This window comes from Anguilla rostrata, chromosome 2 (genome assembly GCF_018555375.3).
Source record: "Anguilla rostrata isolate EN2019 chromosome 2, ASM1855537v3, whole genome shotgun sequence".
In the NCBI taxonomy this organism is placed as follows: Eukaryota; Metazoa; Chordata; class Actinopteri; order Anguilliformes; family Anguillidae; genus Anguilla; species Anguilla rostrata.
Window position 1 is genome coordinate 19,398,996 of NC_057934.1, and position 21,029 is coordinate 19,420,024.

Genomic DNA, 21,029 nt, shown 5'->3' on the forward strand with positions numbered 1-21,029 from the left:
TGGCGGAGGAAACTGTCATTTTCAGTCTCAGGTCTACAACAGTTTTTTTTCTTTTTCTATTGGCCGAACCACAAAATAAAACAGTGTAAACAAGGCTTGTGCTTTCTTTAATGTTCATTTCATTATTTTCTTTATAAAACACATTTCTCATGATACAGTACAACATTGCCAGTGCAGATATGTTACTATGGGTCAAGTATAATTGCTTTGCTTAAAGTTAATTTGTGTAACCAGGTACATACACTGAAATACGATTCTCACTGGCTGTGATGACCTGGGAGAGCTTCAATACTACTTCTCCCTAAATTGGATTCATATTCATGACTCATGTCACAAGCCCTCATCACAGCCACATGACAGTTATAGTGAAAACTATACCTGTACATATGCATGGAAGTCATATTTTTAATCATGTACCAGCAGTAACACCCAAACAGGTAATGATAAGCTGACAAGAGGACTTTCATTATCCACCATCCCAGTGCTGAAGTTGCTGATGGATTTTCAGTGCCTTTAGCATAAAATATGATGCTAATATTTGAGATTATAATGCTAGCAGTATTAGTACTCAATCACATGAATGACTTTCTGTCATTGCCAGCATTGCATGAAGTCATGATAGTCAAAACCAAACAAGGTTTGACAATGAGTAAAATAACTGTATAGCAATCTCCCATAAAGTTATAGATTGTGACGTAAATATAAAGATTCTCCAACTATAAAAAATTGATGTTATAAATATTTTACTGTGTGGTTTTAAAATGTAAATGTGTTTATACAAGCTAATGTTCTTCTGTATTTGATTTCTTTCTCAAATATTTCATCAGTGATAACTACGACTTGGTGTTTGTCACTGAAAATATTGGCTTAAGTTATGGAGCAGTCATGGCATGGTGGTTGAATGGATCATGGAAATCTGAAAATAAATAATATTTAGATAAATGTTTTAAAAACATTAACTTGTTAAATACACTCATTGATTTAATTTACATCTGTAGGAAATTACTGAGATAACATGCACAACTGTAGCAACAGTAACACGTGCTTGAAGTTTCAAAAAGTTCAGTGGGCTCTTACCACTAGGAAAAGTATGAGAAAAATGCATTGATAGGCTGGTGCATTTAATCGTTTCAGTCCTTCACTGAAACAGATCATGTGTCCATTGTCCTTTCTTTAAAGTGTATTTTGGTACATGTTGTACAATGCAATGTTTGATGGAGCACCTGTTGTCACTGACACCCTGACACTGTAATGGGAGGAGCGCTCGGCATCAACACCTAACCACCCTCCATGTGACAGGGGCCATTAAACATCTGATTGCAACAACTGACCAGGACTTGTTCTTGATTTCAGGAAATTCCAGACTCTGCATAGGCACCATTTAGTTTCTCCTAGCATTTGGCAATATGGTTAAAATTGGTAGGCCTATACAAATCACACTGTAGGCTATGAAAGCAAAAAATAATAATAAAAATAAATAAAAAACAGGAGTCGTGGAAGTGGCAAAAAACTGGGAAAATAACAGAACTGGCAAAAATGACTATCTTTGACACCTGACTTTGACAGACACCTAGCCATAGTGGTAATACTGTTTTATAATAGGCTAATGTTTTGTGTGCTGCACTTACACGTTTATCAGCATATACAGTACTTACCCTATTTCCTAACACTTGGTGTGTAGGATTAGTATTCGCATTTGTTCAGTTAACACTCAACACCTGCACATGTCCACGAAATGACCGAGTTTCATTTTTGATTGCCATGACAGTTCAACACCTCGGTCGTTCCTGTGCTACGCCCCCTGGTGTTCGAGTTAATAATGTGTAGGCCTATAAGACTATCGACTAGTAGTGAATAATTATTTTGAAGAAAAAAATGAAACACTATATATAATAATTTGGTTTTAAAATGAACAGATTCGTTTCATTCCCTCAAGTTCACAGCGCGTATATTTAGTCTTCAGTTTCTATCGGTTCTGGTTCTGGCAGTACGGGCGTTATGTGCAGTCGAGTTGGTGATTTCCTCGGGGCTGTCTGCTTGCAGTTGCGGCTATCTGCATGAGCGCCACTGCCCCGCCGGCCCGTGATGTGATGGCGAGGAAACCCCGTTGACAAGGCACTGCTTTTTCATGACGGTGAGTTTCCCTTTGAGTGTATTATAATTTTGTGATAAAAATTTCAAGGAAAAACACACACAACCTCCTTCCTCCCCTTCCTTTGGGGAGGGATGAGAACTGGAGAGGAAAAAATCTGAGACAGAAAACGGGGAGAGAAAAATATATGAGTGAAAGAGGGAGTGGGAGAGGAGGAGGAGGAGGGGGAGCAAATTAAAAGTTGCCAAATGGATATATTGGGTTTCAAGAGGGATGGGGAGTGAGGGCTTTCCTCTGTTCTCCAAGGTCTTGATCTCATTCAAATTTAGATAAATGTTTTTTGGTCCCCAGCTGTTAAGTTTAGATGAAGAACACAAGCCAGAGGTTTTCAATAAACAGGGGAAGCTAGCAAGCAAAGCTACACCGTTGCTCCGTTTCAGGGCCACTGTGGAGAGAAAGAAAAAAAAAACAACAAAACGGCAAGCCTAGTTAGCGATATCACAAGACAGTAATTTGTCTACTAATTCAGCGGTTTGATATACTCGCGAATTTATTCTGACAAGCTGAGGTGAAACAGACGAAGAAAATCGACGCTTTCCCCATGCTGCCGTGCGGAGACGTTAGCTTGCCTGCTAGCTGGAAGAGTTGTAAATGAAAAGGGGACTCACGTCCACCTCGGCGGAAAGACGGCGTCAGCGAGTGAGAGAGCGAGAGAAAGGCGTTTTGAAATCGCAAGCGACTAGCTACTATTGTCTGTCAATTCATTCTATTTTTGGACGTAAAATTCCCAGCTATACATTACGTTTCCACAAGGCACAGGCGGGATAAAAGGGTTTCGAGCTTATGCTGCTATGTCGGAACAGGATGGGCAGGACAATGTACACTTGCTAATGCAAAGCAAATGCCGTTTTCAACGACGGAAGGATGGAACTGATTTTAAATTACTTCAAAGGTTGCCCCTACGTGCATTTCCACCCCCTATTATCTCTAGAGGAAGGAAAGGACATGCCGATTCCTTCAACCACCCAATTCTCGCTGTTTTCAGGCTACAGTGCTGTGTGTTAGCAGTCATCTTGGCTAATTAGCGTCACGTTAGTTTTTATCAGTATTATATTTCCCCCTCATTAATCGTCCGAAGAGCTTTTCATGAAAAGAAAATCCTTATACACACTCTTAATCGACGTATTCGCTAATGTTGGCTGTGGTTAATTAACGTTTTCTTCATGATTTTATGCAAGTCCTGTTTTTTCCTGAATGTGCTGTCGTAGTTGGCTAGCTTGCAGTCAGGTTTCCCCTTCCATTTTTGTGTCTTTTCGCTAAGACATCTGTGATTGGCATGTTTTATGAAACTTTGCGTCAGCACGTTTTAAATAAAAATGTGAAATAAAACGTGTCGCAGGTGTTGTCCTTGAACCTTTAACGTTGACTATGCCAGTCCTTTAATTGCGCCTCGTCCTTTGTTGGTTAACGTTAGCCTATAACGCTTTGGTGGAAACGTGTGCAGCTAACTTCAAGCAAATTACACACTTGCGTTGGCTATATCGCTGTATATTTCATAATGTCCGTTTTTACACAAAAGCCAATACCAGACTAGTTAACTCGGGTGATTGGCTGCGTTAGCCCAACCAGACATAGCCAGTTTTTACAACCTAAAGCTCTAACCGCCTGTTAAACCATGGCCATTTTCTTAGAACTGAACAACCAGAAATATTAATTGTTCTGGCTATTTACCGTGTCTCACAAGTACTTTGATATCCTTAGCGACTCCTAGGTACTGAAGCAGTTAGTTATCTATATGTTTATAATGAAAAGAGCATAATTTATTTTCTCGTTTCCATTCAGTTGTGAAAACGTCCTTGTCTGGCTGGAAGCCAAGGTGTGGCGTAGTTATTTGTTATAGCCGCCATTTTTATCAGTGTACTAAGTCGTAACGAAAACCTAGCAATGTTCCAAAAGAATTCAACATATTTTACAAAATAGTGACACGGGCTTCATGTAATGTGTCACGCGTTTGCATAACAAATACAAGATGCAAACATTGTCTATGATTTACATTATCCATATTAATTCAAATATAAAAAGATTAAATTAAAATATAACAGCCTATGTGCCCGAAATGCAGATGCAACATACGAAAACGTGCGGACCTGAAATGAAAATAATAATTCCAATGGTACTGTCATCGCATTTCGTTATTAAGCCAATTTTTTGTTTTTGTGTGTATGTGTGGAAAAAATACCTCCTAATGTCTGATTTGAAACTACTTTAAATAATACTTCCATAGCACTCTTAAGAGATGAGTGCTGCGGATTAATCTTAATGATAAGGTTATACTATAAACCCTCATGTGTACAACACTAATACAACAAACTAAAATAACAAAGACAAAAATAAAACAAATATGTGTGCCCTCTCCACCAGTAGGCATGGCCGAGACGGTCCGAAACGGAATGCTACAATGAAAAAATACCCCCAGCAGATCAGATGGTTGTGTGCTCTGCAGATACTGTTACAGTGAGATGGCCTACAGCTCTGGGGCAAAATAGCTACTGAATCTACTGGTTTCCTGTAGCTGGGTGCTCCAGAAATGAATCCATTATTAACTGAGGGTGTGCTAGTAAAGACCAGTTTCATCATAGGATCAGTCATGTTAGGCAATTTTAGCCGATGCTATCCAGAGCAACTTGCAATGTAGGAGAACAGTGTATTAACCTGATTTACATGACTAATAGACATGGCTAACAACCTCCCAGACCAACATATGTAGCATCACTAAAGCCCTATGCAAATGCACTCTGCTCTGCTAAGCAAGAGCCAAAATACAGCAAGTACTATATATAGATTACGTCCATAACAATCCCTATGTAAAATGATTAAAATCATAAAAATAAAATAAAAACGGCAAAACTTTAACTAGTACCAACTATGAGCTTTGGGGGTGGGCATGAGAAGGGAACCATAATGCAATCTAAAGGGCTGGTATTTAGAATGCGTCTGAAGATGGACACCTATTCTGCTGTCCTAACCTCTGCGTGAAGTTTGATCCATTATTGGAAGGGCTGACCATTTTTAATGTGAATCACTATATAATATGAAGAATGATACCACAGTCTGAAAAAAGAAACAACTACATTAGATACAGTGCCGTGAAAAAGTATCCCCCCCCCCCCCCCGATTTTTTCTGTTACTGCATATATCTTGCTGTGAATGGTTTCAGATCTTTAGACAAAATTTAATATTAGGCAAAGGGAAACTGAGTAAACACAAAACACATTTTAAAAATAATTTAATTTATTTAATAAAAAAAGTTACCAAACACCCATATGAAAAAGTAATTGCCTCCTTAGTTACTCAATCAACCAGTTAACCAAATTGAATTAATAATTAGATTCAGCTGATTGAACACAGCCACACCTGCTGATTGCACTTAATCCTGTTGAATCTAAACCTCGCTCATACTGAAACTTGCCTTCTAAGTGAAGTAGTCACCACAAAGTTTCTACATGCACACTATGCCATGATCAAAGGACATTCCAGAAAATATGGGGGAACAAAATTGTTGAAATTAATTTCTAAGGCTCTGGGACTCCAGACGAACAACTGTGTGAACCAGTATCTCCAAATAGAGAACACTTGTAACAGTGGTGAATTTTCTCAGGAGTGGTCAGCCTGCCAAAATTTCTCCAAGGGCACAGCGACAACTCATCCAGGAAGTCACAAACACTCCCAGAAGAACATCCAAAGGACTGCATTCCTCTCTAGCCTCAGTTAAATTCAGTTTCCATGGCTCCATTGTAAGAAAGAGACTGGGCAAAAATGCTAACCAAGAGAAACATCACTGCTCGTTTCACATTTGCAAAAAAGGACCCAGATGATCCTCAAGCCTTTTGAGGTAATGATCTGTGGCCAGTGAGTCAAAACTGGAATTTTGGATGACGTGGGTCCCATTATGTCTGGGGCAAAGCATATAAAGCATTTCACAGTAAGAACATTTTAACAACAGTCAAACATGTTGGTGGTAGTGTGATGGTGTGAGAATGCTTTGCTGCCCCGGGACCATGAATTCTGCTCTGTACCAGAAGTTTTTTTAATCTATTTTTAATCATTTTAATTTAGTCCATGTGCTTAACGTGAAGCATAATTTGGCTATACAGCATGACAATGGTCCAAAACACAAAAGAAAGACCACTTCTGAATTGCTGGGGGAAAAAAAAAAAAAAGATTTGGAGTGGCCTAACCAAAGTTCTGACTTAAACACAATAAAGATGCTGTGGCAGGAAATTGAAATGGGCAGTTCATGCTTGAAAACCCAGTTCTGCAAAGAACAGTGGGCTAAAATTCCTCCCCAGCAATATGAAAGACTGATATCAAATTATATGAAGCGTTTGATTGCAGTTATTGCTGCTGAAGGTGGTGTAATCAGTTATTAAGTTTACTTAAGGGCCATTTACTTTATCACACAGATAATATGGGTGTTTGATAACTTGTGTTTTGTGTTTACTTGGGTTCCCTTTGTCAAATATTAAATTTAGTCTAAAGATTTGAAACCATTCAGAGCAACAAATATGAAATAATATAAGAAATCAGGAATGGGACAAATACTTTTTCACAGTGCTGTATGTAATCTAGTATCCTTTCTGCTACATTTTGAATGTTTTTATTGCAGACATGAATGAGTAGCTGCTGCATCATGTGCAAAAAAAACATATCCAAAGTTCTTCCTCCAGAGGAGAACATTGTCTGCAACTCCTTATCTGCATGTACACATAGATTTTCAGTACTCCAATACCTTAGGATGCAGTCACTATGACCGTTCTTCGTTAAATGGACTGCGACTGAATTTCAACTGTCATGTGTTCTAAAATTGTTGCAGTGCTTAAAATGTTTAAAGATTTTCTTGTTTTCTCCTCATATGCCAGACCACAGTGGCATTTTATCATGTAAATGTAATTCCTTGCCATTGCAGTAGTCACCTGCTGCCTCACAAATTTCCCATGGTTCCTTAGCCATGATCAGGTTTTTGTTAAAGCCACAGGATATGGTGATTTTCATTGTAGCTGAGCACTTAACCAGTTCAGTTCTATTGAATTTTATTTGTGTAGCGGTTTTTACGGAAATACTGTCACAAAGCTACTTTAGAGAAATGGGAAAAATCAGGCAAGACTGAGTATGAACCACTAAAATCCAGCAAGTGAGGTAAAAACTCCCAGTGGGAAGAAAAACACTCAAAACAGCGGTGTGAGATATAAAGGGAGAGCCCACCATTTTCTGGCTGGCCCATTCTCAATGGTCAGAGATAAGCTAAATAGTAATAGACAGGTAATGATGAATCTACTGGAGCAAATAGACAAAGTAGTTGGACAGATTATAGCCTGGATTATAAACTAGTTGGTAAAATCGAAAGTCCAAGCAAATAAATGTTTGTCTATATGCAGATCAGGATGGATCTAGGCCTTTAGGTTGCATCCTGGCATGAGCTTGAACCAGGAGAGGTTCAGGACTGGATCAGACAAATAAATAATACAGCTAACCCTTCTGGATTCAGCATGCTTTTTTTTTGCTGTCCGAGACCAGGATCGGGTACCACTGGTCGAGACAACCTCCTTCCTTTTAGCTTTGAACAACACTGTCCTTTTTATCACTGCTGTAGAAACGACCTTGCATGCCCAAATAAATGAGAAAATCAATATTTATGTCAAATGTGTATTTACAGCATTTTTTTGCTAGGTACTGTATGCAGGGCTCCCCATATTTCCCTCGGCCGATCATGTTGAAGTCCTAGCGATGGAATGGGTTACGTATAGGAAATTACAGAAGTGAGTTGTCACCATGGACATTGGCTTTTGCAGAGCACCAGCCCATCTCCCTAATGAGTGTGAAGCAGCCTTGACCGCTGCTTCACACTCATTAACAGGGCTCATTTTCAGGTCCTTTATAACAGTAAAAACACTGGGCAGTTTAGAGTTTTTTTTTTCTTAGAAAGCCTGATTTAATAAACTTGATTTTCTGTTGGTTCAATCATTTGATACCAGTATGTCCTATACATGTCCACACAGTGAAAAATAAGAATAGTCAATTCAGCCACAGCTCACATCTCTTGTCATTGTCAAGGTTGTTCTGTCTTTAAAACAAATTCTTGAAAGTTAGCTCTAGAAATACCACCACGAGTTAATGTGCGTCTGTGTGTTCATGTATGTATGTCTGTCAAGCATCCACACGTTGAGTAAATGTCCATTCTAAGTTTTAAAGCTGACAGTGTGTGAGGAGCATGCAGACAGGTTGTGGTGCCCTTTCAGTCTAACCAGTACTTGCTTTGCCCCTCATTCTAAATGGCAGACTGAAACCAGAGATGAATGGTTCAAGATTGCTATTACAAGCCCAGGGTATCAGAGGGTTATTAAAAACTAAAGCAAGGTCAGGCACTATATAAGGATGAATGTGAATTGCCCTGGTGAGGCCTTATTAGTCAACAGGTAAAACAAAGGTACTTCCCTTAACTTGGGGATCCAGTCACCCAGTCAGTAAGTCAATGTGAAATGGTGCTAAATCTAGGGTTGCACATTTGGAGGCAAAATGTGATACTTTATTAAATTTGAAGCACAAATGGCCATTCCTGTTAGACTCAATAGAGCCCTAAGTCTGTTTGGTGAAAATCAAGAATGACATGTTCCCTTCCTCAAGTCATGCCTCTAATATGCTGGGGGAAACCTCCCTTGTTGGAAATATTCTCTCTTACATGGATTTAGTCTTTGAACAGTCATGGCAAGTACTCAAAATTTATGTATGTAAATTCTTTATTTCATACGTTGAACAAGATACATTGGTCTTTCAGACTCACTACGTTGATGTGATTTATCATCAGGTCTAGCAATGTAAATGTGCTGATATTGTTAATGAACTGGGAAGCTTTGCAGCTAAAGCAATAGTCTAATTCGACCACAAAAAGTTATGTCAGGTTGTGTTGGTACTGTGAATATCCATAAGCATGTATCTAGAGTGATGCAAATATTTTGAAAATACAATGTCTCAAAGTATTTTCTCCCTGCTATTCTATTTTAATATTTGTCTTATTTTCCTGGAGTCTGACTTTTGTGGCCATTAAGGGAACAAATAATTGAAAGTGTTTGCCCTTGAAAGTATCATCGTAAATCATGGAAAATATTAATCTTATTTGAACGGGAACCTTGTATGAGGGTGGGGTTGTGTGGACACCAGTTTTCATCCGCCCTTCTCTTTCTCCCTGCAGGAAATCTGGGGGGGGTTAAATGACTGACTCGATGGTCCCCACTGGAAACCAGTGAGTGTCACCTCTTTATTTAAATTCCCTCCCAGTTTAGAATGCATTGGGTTTGTTCGTGGGTCCGTCTCATCACTGCAGCCTACTCCTGTTTGGGGTGGTGCAAATGGGCACCTCTGTTTGCTGCTAACTGCAGCTCCTTCAGTCCTCAGGCCATTGGCAGTGCTGTGCAGCTATTGTGTCAGATGAGTACACTTTTTTGTGCCCAGCTGGTGCAGGTGCACTGAAGAGCTGCTCTGGCTAGGAAAATCCCACCAACTGTAGCCCTCCCTCTCTGAGCGACGCTACGGCTAATTATGCACTGCCCCGAGGGGCTGTGGACCACACTAGCTTAGTTAGAATTCAATACCAAACGTTTGGGGTGAATCCACACACCCAAACACAGTGCAGGATTAGCCAGCCAAAGCTCTTTGTTCCTTTGGAGCAGCTTTAATGAATGTTGCATCAGAAAACTGAATACAGCGGACAAGCTGTTTTCTTTTCATTCTTTTAATGTGTTTGAATAATATTTTTTAAAAGCATACTTGCTTATTTTTCTCTCAGACAAATCTGTGTGCTCTGAAACTTTTTTCAAGAATGTGATGCTAGGTCTATTCTCACCTCTTCCCAGGTGTCATGGACGATGAAGATGCTCGCCGTCTTCTAGATATTATAGGGTCAGTGAGTCACCATTTTATTGCCGTGGCTGTGTCATGAGAGTAGATACTTTGCCGATGCTGTTATCTGGGGCAACACAGTTTAAATGTATCATTTTATGAAATTGTACCACTGGAAAATTTGAAAGTTGAAAGCTGAAGCATCATTTATTATCGTGGTTGAAGTTACAATGGTGCCACCCCACATGGGATCTGATCCTGCAGCCTTGTAGCTAAAAAATATATATATATGTGTGAAATGCAACTGGGGAAGGAATGTAATGTATTTAAATTGTACCTAATAGGAGTTTACTTGGACTTTGATGTAAGTGGGTTATGATTGTAGTATGACTGGAATGGGACATACATTTTAAGATTGTGCATCAGGGATAGATATGGGATATGAGGAAAGTAGAATTGTGGACCAGGACTGGCCCACTCCTCGTAGCTCCTGAACAGTTTGTCCTGTTGACCACCTTAACCAGGGGTGTCCAATCTTATCCAAAAAGGGGCGGTGTGGTTGGAGGTTTTTGTTCTTGCCGAGCACAATGACACCTGATTGATTGAAGACCATGATTAGTTCATTAGTTAACTAGGCTGAAACAAACACCGTGCACCCACACCAGCCCTTTTCGGATAAGTTTGGACACCTCTGACCTACACCCTAATAAGCCTGCCTGCAATCGGTTGTTTTCCTCACCAGTCTTGTTTTTTTTTTCATGTTTTTTGTCATGCTTCTCAGCCTCCTTGTGATTGGTAGTTTTCTCACAAGCTTCCTGTCTGTTGACCAGAAAAGTTTTGACTGCTTCTCGTGCAGGTAAAGACCCTATCCTGCCTAACCTATCCTGTTGGTTTCTCTCATTTAGGGATGAGCAGGCTCTGAATGACTATCTTCATGGCCCCAACAGCAAATCGGTATGTCTTTAGCCTACTGTAGCTGCCTAATCAAGGCTGCCAACCTTGCACCATCCCAGTGCTGCCCATTAGTTTTGCAATGTAACATGTTTTGTATAATTACTGTTTCTAGCCCAGAGTTGTGTGCGTAGTGACAAACGTCATAGCATTGTGACAGCACCCAGCTGTACAGTGGAAAATGAGCTGTAAAATTAAATCTGAAATCAGCCTGGCCAGTTTCAACTCTGAAGTGGAAAATGCTACTGTGCTGACATTTTGTTGTCATGGTTTTGCAGATCAATGAAGATGACGTGACAAACACGACCTTTGGCTCTGCCAACTCTTTCTTTATCAGCAATTCTGTAAGTGGATAACTATTGCAGCGCACTTTGAGAAAGTACACGTTGCACTGCATTTTTCATAGAGGTTACACTGCATTTTGACTTGTTAACTTTTTTGTTACTTGTTACACTTTCAGTGGATAGATTAGGGCCGGTCGATTGAGGGGTGCGTGATGTGTCTTTGTCCACGTGTCGTGCAGGGAGGTACTGACTCCGCCCTGAAGGATGGTGGCAGCACCCTCAGCGATGTGGGCGGGGCTGGTGGGGCGGGGCTGCAGCTCTCCAGCAGCCTGCAGTTCATTTCGGCGGAGCTGGGCGAGGCCTCGCCCTCAGGGGCGGAGCTGGGGGAGGAGCAGCCCTTCGACATCCTCCAGAAATCCCTGCTGGAGGCCGACATCACGGAGCAGACCCTGGCCCAGGAGGCCCTGCTGGATTCCCCACCCCCGTCAGCCCCCTTCGCCCAGCAGCTGGCCTCTGGGGGATTCGGAGGCGTGACGGGGGCGGGGCCGTCCCCTCTGCCTTACCCCGGGGCCCAGACCCAGGGCGTGCTCCAGCAGGTCTCCCAGCAGCCCCTGCACAACGGGTCCGCAGGACACATCCAGGTGCTGGGGGCGTTTGGAGGCACGCCCTCAGTGATGACCATCAACAACATAGAGCGACCTCAGATCGTCCTGCGACCCGGGGGCGGGGCAGGCGGAGGAGGAGGGGGGCAGGGCGGCATGTTCGCCCCTCCTGCTGCGGGACAGGTCGGCGTCCCTTTCAAGGCCTGCGGAACGTCCATCCCCCTCCAGAACATCATCTTCCAGAGGGGCCCCTCCCCCCAGGCGCTGGTCCGGCCCATCCAGCCCAAACCGCTGCAGGTGGGCGGGCAGACCGTGTACAACATCAGCGGCCTGGGCCTCCAGGCCCCGCCCACTGCCACGCCCCCTCAGCCCGGGGGCTGTTCTCAGTCGCCCCAGCAGGTGAAAGTGGTGAACCACGCGGGTAACATCGTGATCCAGTCTCCCCTGGGGCAGCCGCAGCAGCAGCAGCCCGGTCAGTTCCTTCTGCCCACCTCCCTGTCGCTCACCCCCACCTCCTCCACCCACGGCCTGCAGGCCCTGAACGGGCAGATCCTCCAAACCTCCGACCGCGCCTCCGTCAGCACCACCTACTCCATCCTGACCAACCACAGCGCTGCCGTGCAGCTGGTCGCCGGGCAGAGCTTCGCGGGCCAGCTGATCGTCAACCAGGGCGCGGTGCCGGGGGGCGTCGGGCAGCAGGTGGCCCAGGTTTCCCGGGCGACGGGGGGCGTGGCCAAGCTGTGGCCCGGCGGGGCCGTGCAGAACCGCTTCACCCTGGTGAGCTCGGCGGGCGCTCAGGCGCTGGAGGGCGGGGCCACGGGGCCCCAGGGCCAGCAGCAGGTCTCTGTCAGTCTGGTGCCCCTCACGCAGGACCCCGTCCCCGCCACAAACGCCGCGGCAGAGCCGTACGCTTTCTCCAGCAGCCAGGTGAGACGGCTCGGCTCCCAGCCTTAGAGGTTCCTCTGCATCCCTTACATGATATATCAGGTTAATAAAATGAAATGTCTCCCTCTCTTTCTGTGGTGCCTGACTTTTTTTCTCTTTTTTTGCAGGACACTTCATCAGCAGCCCAGTTCATAAACCTGCCAGGGAACAAAAGTAGGGTTGTGCAGATGTTTTTAAGCGTGTGTGTGCGTGTGTGTGTGTGTAAATGTGTGTGTGCTGGTGTGGTCTTGGGTTGGGTGAATTTATGATGATGATGATGATGATGATTATTATTATTTTTGTTGTTGTTGTTATCATTATTATTATTATTATTATTTTATTATTATTATTAGTAATAGTAGTAGTTGTAGTAGTATGGTATTATGGACTGTAAAGTGCTTCTCATCCATTGCCTCTGAATTCCCTCACAGTTCTGAAAACTGTGACACCCATCAGCCAGGTTGACTCCACCAGCACAACAAATACCCAGGTATGAATAAAAGGGTCTGCTGGATAAAGCTGTGTGTTTGTGTTTGTGCACGCATGGGTGTGTGTACGCACATTCGTGCCTGTTATAAATTAAGAAATAAGTCACTTAAAAGTTTTTGAGCTAAAGTCTGTTATCTGATATATATACCTTCTAATCTACTGCTGGTATGCGCTTTTGTGTATTAAGATGAGGAACAAACTCAGAAAAGGAATCTAGAAAAAAATGAACTGAAACATAAACTTATGATATTTTTTTAACTGAAATATGATTTGTCTCGCCCTCACTGTGCAGCTCGGCTCACAGAAGAGACCCGCCCCTCAACAGCTCACCAAAGAAATCCTGTGAGTGGCTGCTTCTCTTTGCCAGTCTGTGTAATCGAGGCATGCAGACTCGTCTAGCTGTGCTGTGATTATTATCATCTATGTGAAGTGTGTTTTTTTTTGTGTAATGGTTCATCTTTCTATCCTGAGTTTGTAACTGCCTGAAGCTGTGTAACGTTGTGTTTCTTGAGTTGTGTTAGTTGTGTTGCATGTGTTTGAAATGCCAGTGCTTTGTCTCTTAGCGCTACTGTGGATGTAGCTTCATGTGTGTGTGTGTTCCTACTGTGTGCATTTGTAGTTCCGAGAGGCTGTGCACTTTTAGGGAGTCCTGTAAGATGATGTAACTCTGTGTAACGCCATGTGTGTGTGTGACCCTGCTCCATTGTAGGGTTCTCCAGCAGCTGAGGCGGGACCAGGCCAAGGTCCTGGCAGCAGACAGACTGCCCTTCTCTTCCTTGGAAGACGCTGCTCACCAGCTTCTGCCCTACCATGTGTACCAGGGTTCTCTTCCTTCCAACGAGGACTTCAAAACGGGTGACTCCACGTGTTTCCCCCCCTCCCTGCAGGGAAAAGTGTGTATGTGTGTGTGTGCGTGTGTGTGCACGTGTGTGTGTGTGTGTATGTGCATGTGCATATTTGGCCTTGGAATGTGAGGACCAGGCTCTTGATGACATGCATGTCCCCTTACAGTGGATGAAGAGTTTGAGACGGCGGCCACACATGTGCTAAAGCGAACGCAATCAATGCTGAATAAGTACCGGCGCCTCCTGCTGGTGGAGGCTGAGGTGAGTTGCTCATGCTTAAGTTGCACTCACACTGCTAGTGAACCATTAGCAGATTACACCAATGAAAATTTCACCAGTAAAGCTAATGTATCAAAACATTTGTCCATCGAATCTGCTTTAAACCTCCAAGAAAATAAGAAATTATTTTTCAGCTGAACTGTCAGGTTTAAATAAAAAATAAAAAAAAACATACTGTTTCATAATTTGCCTCCAGTTTGCAGCTAATCATACACTGCCTGGCCAAAAAGAAAGTTGCACACTCTAATATTTCGTTCGACCGCCTTTAGCTTTGATTACGGCGCGCATTCGTCGTGGCATTGTTTGGACAACCTTATGCAACGTCACAACATTTATTTCCGTCCAGAATTGCATTAACTTTTGGCCGAGATCTTGTATTGACGACGGGAGAGCCGAACCACTCCGTAAAGTCTTCTCCAGCACATCCCAAAGACTTTCACTGGGGTTAAGGTCAGAACTCTGGTGGCCAATTCATGTGTGAAAATGATTCCTCATGCTCCCAGAACCACTCTTTCACAATTTGAGCCCGATGAATCTTGGCATTGTCGTCCTGGAATATGCACGTGCCGTCAAGGAAGAAAAAATCCATTGGTGGGATAACCTGGTCATTCAGTACATTCAGGTACTCAGCTGTCTTCATTTTATTGCCGCATAACGTTGCTGAGCCTAGACCTGACCAATTGAAGCAACCCAAGATCATAACACTGCCTCCAGAGGCTTGTACAGTGGACAATGTCCAAAAAAATCCAAGCAGCAACTTTTTTTTGGCCAGGCAGTGTATAATCATGCCTTAAGGAGTTTAGAAAATGTTTCAATATGGGACAGTTGGAATACAAGTCACTGATCTGCATTTCGAATTTTGGTCTGCAGCCTGGTGTTAGATTTCTCCAGTTTTCATTTTCTCATTGTGATTAATCAGTGTTGTTTGACCCTGCCTATCTCTCTCAGCGAACCAATCCCTCATCGGAGTTGGTGATGATTGACAGGACCTTCAATCAGGAGGAGCGGAGCAACCTGACCCGGGACAAGCGGTTAGCGCTGGTGGACCGGGGTGAGTGGCTGGGCAGGGGGCAGGTGGGCAGTGTCTTCTCCTCCAAAAGCCCAAAAAGCCCCTTAAAAAGAAGAAATTATATTGTTCAGAATGGAGGGCTGTTTGTTTCAAAGCTAAAAATGGAAAAACAGGAAGTCAATAAAGAGGAAACAAACCAAAACACATATTCTCTTTGTTACTTTTTTGCTTTGAACACAAATCATTTTTCAGTGTTCTTCAATGATCTTAAAGGCATACTATGCAGGATTTCCTTCCTAGCTTGTTTCCTGTGTTTACAATCACAAATTTCTCCTTCTCCGTTCTCAGCCCCGCCTGCACTCCCAAGATGAAGACTAGACTCACACACTAACAAAACTAGATAATTTTGCTCTGGCAATCATATTGCAGACTGCTGAAATCACGTCTCTTTGTATAATAGAGCAATAGCTGCATTCATACCAGTCAGGCAGTCAAGCGTGCCAAAATGCTCAATAGCAAAAACTCTTGACTTCACTGTCATATGCAGTACAGTTACAGAGTGGCTTGTTTAAACTCATTAGTGATGGAACGGACCTACACTGGCCACTGCAAAATTCTTTAGCATAAGCATGCATATTCACTTCGCTTTTATTTTATTAATTTTTTTATTTATTTTTGCATCTTGACATAGTATTGCTTCTTGTATCTATTGCAACAAAAAAACTATGCCTCTCATATGCCTCTCCTGCCACATAGCTGAATTTACTTTGGAGCAAGTAATAAAGTTACCCTAGTGGTAATGTTATTGATCTTTTTATGCTTGTGTTTTAGAGGGTTTCCTGGAGGATTTCTGCTGCCTGGCCAAGCCTGAGGGTGTGAGGTCAGCAGGGCCGGAGACAGGCCCTGTGGGGGTAACTGAACTGCAGGGGGCTTCTTCTTTCCTGCCACGGACGGAGCATCACCACGGCGGCATGAAGGACCTGGGGAGTGTGCAGGCGGACGAGAACGGGCGGGGAAGCGCGGACCCCGCCCACAGGACAGAGCCGCAACCCGGGTGCAAGGACCCGGGGTGGGAGGGGCCGGAGGTGTCCCTCAGCGAGCACCTGGAGACGGCAATCAAGAACATCCTGGACCTCAAGAAGACCCGAAGGGGCAGCTACGTCAGCCACGCCCCCTCGGCGACGCCCTCGTCGGTACCGCACCAGGCCCTTTTCCCGCCTCAGAGACAGGGCCCGGAGAAGCCCCTCCCCTCAGAGCACAGCCAGCCGCCAACGGTCGCTCATACGGATTCGGTGCTGGAGGCCGCTGTAAATAGCATATTAGAATGTTAAACGGTGCCACGCTCGTAATTTGTGTTTGTGCCCCCCCCCCCAACACCGCCAGCTGTGCTTTTCCCAGGCTGGTATAGAGTGACAGAGAATAGGACAGAGGACAGCATTAGGGATAATCCCCCTCCTGCCTTCCTCCATTCTGTGCCTCTTGTTGCTCGGCTGCCTCTGTCCTGGGTGCACTTGTGTCGTCTCCCGGTGAAGCCGTTTACATGAAGGCATATCATCTGCCCGGGCGCGACCGCGCCTCGAGCTTCATGTGTGTGAGCGCGCGCGCGAAAGGGTGTTTACATTGGTTGTAGTGCAAAGGCACGAGTCTGCAAGGTGTGTGTGGTGTGTCAGGTGTTGTAAGCTGTGTTACATGTGTGAGGGGTCTCCCACCAGTCCACTGCAGTTCACACAGGTCAATTTCAACAACTGTCCATCTCCAAGATTGTCTTTTAGTGTTTGAAGCAGTTGCCCTGACCAATTAAGATACTTCAGAGAAAGTCTTTTTATTTTCATAATAATTTTTTGGTTTTTAAATATTTTATTTCATGTTGCTTTGTTAGTATTTTGTACCTTACAGGTATGTGACTACACACTTCATAGGAGTGGTTTTGTACAAGGTCAGTTTAAGGCCTCAGAATGAGGCATTTATGTTAATGTTTGATATTATATATATTTCTTTTTACATTTGATTTTTGGAAGATAAAATATCAAATCATTCTATTGTGGGCGTGGCACTCTGCTGTTGGGCAGAACCTTGGAAGCGGTCCTGTGCTGCAGGGTACTCATTTCAGTGGCGCACATGACGTTTGTGCCTGTTTGAGTGACGCACAGGAAGTCAGTGCTTATTTGACTGATGCCACAGATTCTGAAGACTAACCTCGTATTCTTAACATTGAAAGTTATGCCTTGATGCTGCTGAAGCTGCCTCATTCAGTTCGATCTTAAGAATATTTGTGAAGGTTTGTGTATGAAGGCAGTAGCAGCGGTGAAGGGTATTCTGTCATGGATTATGCCTTTCACTAAAACCCATTTATTGTAATACAGCACTAGGTACTCCTGTTGCCAATCAGAACCTCAACCTAGAGTAAGGAGGTTGAGAAGGTAGATGCAGGAGCTGTCCATCTGGTTACGATGCAGAATCTGTGACAACACACAAGTAAAAGCTCACTGGTGGTTTGCTTCCAAGGGGCTCAGTTTGCAAATGCGGCTGCTTCGTGTCGACGCAGTGAGGGGCGGGAGAGTGACTGAATCGCACACGTTTGGAGCTATCCTGTGTTATCAGTGACTCCTTATTTTCAAACACTCATATCGTTTTAGCAATAGCGAACATTTCAACGACTGACAGCATCTGATCGCCGTGCCTAATATGGGGCTTGTGAAGCCTGACTCTCCCATCGCCAGATGCTATGCTTCTGAACCTTGGCCCTCTGTGGTAGTGTGACCCTCCAATCAAGGTGGGACTGCACACTTTCACCTTTGATCTCGCTGGGGACAGGTGGCTGTGCTGAATTAACAGGGCTTTCTCAGAGTTCCTCGTGAGCTGCGTTCTGTTATTACAGTGTGGTTTCTGTCTTCCTGAGGGAACTACAATGAGAATATACTACAATGGCTGTTTGGCAAAGTGGCAAGAACATGTGCCCACTGAGTCTGAGTTTGGTCATAGTTACGGAGGGCAAAGTTCTGTAGGGACCCTGAAGGCTTGGGAATGGTGGAACCGTGGTCCATTCGAATCCATTTGAAGAACCACCCTCAGTACAGTATTAGTGAGTGTTTAATTACTCATCTAGGTCCTGCTAAAATGTGACCATTTTTCCAAAAATAATGTATAGAAGCATATCACAGGTTATATGAGTATGTGTGTGTGTGTGTGTGTGTGTAAGAGAGAGAGAGTGAGAGTGAATGTTTCATGTGTATACTGTATGTGTCCTTTGCTAATGTCATTTGAGAGGTGCCTATTTCTGGCTCAAAATCATCCATGGCTCTTATCATTAAAGATACACTACATTTCTAGTATGTTCCAGCGATGCCCCCCACCCTAAAAAAAGTAATAGGGGAGGGGCAAATTGAGCGGTAAAACCAGAAGGCCTGCATTACAAAGTGCTTCTTCACCTTAGGGGAGAACCATTACGTGCACACTTACACACATTTTTTTTTGCTGCTCTTTGTTTTTTGTGTGGCCTTCTCAGATTGCCTGTGGGGATGAGAATCTTAAAGGTGCCTCTCGCCACCTTCAGAATCATCATCAAAGTCGTCATCATCCTCGTTGTTTGGCCTTCATTTGACTCTTACTTTATATGGATGTGTTTGTACATCAGTCTCCCTCAAACACTTGTTTTGTTCTTTGTTTTTTAATTTTTTGTATAAACGTGGACGAAAATGTAAAACAAGATATTTATAATTTTTTGTAAGAAAAAGAGAAAATTCACAAAAAGCTGTAAGTTTTTATGTTGGCTGTGAAGTTTTAAATGAAGAAAAAAATGTATTTGTTTTGATTTATTGTCAAGCTCTTAGTTTCTTCATCGTTTTGTGTGGACGTTCATTGCAAAAACAAGTAAACAAATCAAAACATTAAATAGATTTTCAAATATAGCCTGAGACTGGCAAATGCCTGTGATCTTTCGACTGTATGTTAAAGGGTGTTTTTATTCTATCATTTTTATTTTTTCAGTTTTTATTTATTTTATGGTTCACCCTTTTTTCTTCCAAATTTGGAATGTCCAATTTTACCTATCTGGTTTAGGCAGTGATATCTATACTTGTGTAAGGAACATTGGATGCCCCATCAACCAGAGATGTCCCTATCGATTAACTGGTGAATGCTCCATCAGTTGAAACTCCTCCTTTCCATCACGATGCTGTAATTCAGTGGTTCCCAAAACCTCTTCTTGGGTACTCCCAGCCCGATCCAGCTATTTGATTTGAGTGGAATTGAGTTGTTAGCAGAACGAGGGGGCATAAATGGAAATTAGCAAAAGGCAAATTCCTCGTGGACATTAGGGAGTATTTTTTTCACACGGTGAGTAGTCACTGCATGGAATAGCTTGCCAGGTCATGTAGTAGAAGCAGTAGCTCTGGGGGTTTTCAAGACCAGGCTTCATATGGTGTTAGATACTGTCTAGTTTGTAAATAATCCGGGCACTAGGTGACCTTTAGTGGTAGGAAAATGGCGAGCATTGTTGGCCTGTTCTCGTTGTTATGTTATGTTACATTACGTTAGGTTACGTTACGTAATGCTAAACACACCTGATACACCTAATCAAGCCCTCGGTTAGTTGCATCAGGTGGATGCCTGGAACCGGCTGGGGGTACCCGAGGACGGGTTTGGGAACCACTTTAGCTAATTAACAGTCTGTACTTTCACAGTCAGGATGCAGTCCACAGTTGGACATAGTGCTCTTCCGATACAGGTATTTGCATCTGGTTTGCTGGCCACGCCCACCAGTCGACCCACCGCTAAGATAAGCTGGCCTGGGCTGAATTTTGAACAAAAAGATGAGCCTCAGGTTTGGTTAGACTCGGCAGGGATTATGTAGGGCTTATGCACTGACTTGTTCATGGGCATCAGTTTAAAGCAGATCTGCTAATCTCATCAGTCTGATCTTACATGTGAACTAGTGGACCATTCACATGATGTAAATATCTTTGGTCTGGTGTCAGAGATCTGGCTCGTATCTTTTTTCTGTCCTCATTTTGTTTCTCTTTGCTGTACTAAAATGTGATGCTAAATAAACATTCTTTATTCTGTAATTGGCCAATTGAAATGACACAGACCACCGAATTACATTGTAACAGTAAGGACTAGGTCTGTTCCCATTCTACCAGTTTAGACATTTGCCATTCGTCTCCAGTGATGTTATGTGGGCTAAACTCAAGGTTTAAACCCTTGCGAAGCATGTGGGGAAATTTGTATGGCCAGAATGGGGTGGAGCCGGTCAAAGCCACGCCAGCCTCTCTCTTATTAGGGTGGTTCAGTCATGTGACTGGATTAGCTCTGTCAAGCGATTTACCTTCCGATCCGTTTAACAAGACAGGTGAGTGACCTGGCAGCACGCCATCGTTCTTTGCCCAGCAACAAAGCAGCGCTGGACTTCCAGAAATAGGGAACGTTGCTGTGGCGATACAGAAAAAAAGTCTGGGCCAGCAGGGGGTGCCAGGCTCTAACTAGCAGTCCACAGTAACAGCAAAATACAGGACGTGGGAGGGACATAGTGAAGCTAATTGTCCAAAGGAAACCATGTTTTTAAAATAGTGCTTTCTGTGTTTTTCAGTGTTTGCAGTTTCATTGTAGGCAGGAGAATGAATGGTCTTGTTAACGATAAAAGTAGACTACTGTTTGTCTTTG

General features: G+C 43.4%; 1 protein-coding gene across 3 annotated transcripts; it reads left to right on the forward strand.

The window, feature by feature from the left end:
• Positions 1–1,853: 1,853 nt before the first annotated feature.
• Positions 1,854–20,434, forward strand: bicral (BICRA like chromatin remodeling complex associated protein). Of its 3 annotated transcripts, none has more exons than XM_064321052.1 (13): positions 1,855–2,134; positions 9,339–9,389; positions 9,965–10,045; positions 10,891–10,939; positions 11,215–11,280; positions 11,460–12,749; positions 12,875–12,920; positions 13,178–13,236; positions 13,528–13,577; positions 13,945–14,090; positions 14,247–14,341; positions 15,308–15,410; positions 16,200–20,434. In XM_064321052.1, the coding sequence occupies exons 3-13, from the start codon at positions 10,005–10,007 to the stop codon at positions 16,697–16,699; spliced, it is 2,445 nt and encodes an 814-aa protein (XP_064177122.1). In that variant the 5' UTR covers positions 1,855–2,134; positions 9,339–9,389; positions 9,965–10,004; the 3' UTR covers positions 16,700–20,434. The 3 variants fall into 3 exon arrangements, with proteins under 3 accessions (XP_064177123.1, XP_064177122.1, XP_064177121.1); XM_064321051.1 differs by having other exon boundaries at positions 10,000–10,045; XM_064321053.1 differs by lacking the exon at positions 9,965–10,045 and having other exon boundaries at positions 1,854–2,134.
• The last annotated feature ends 595 nt before the right edge of the window (positions 20,435–21,029 follow it).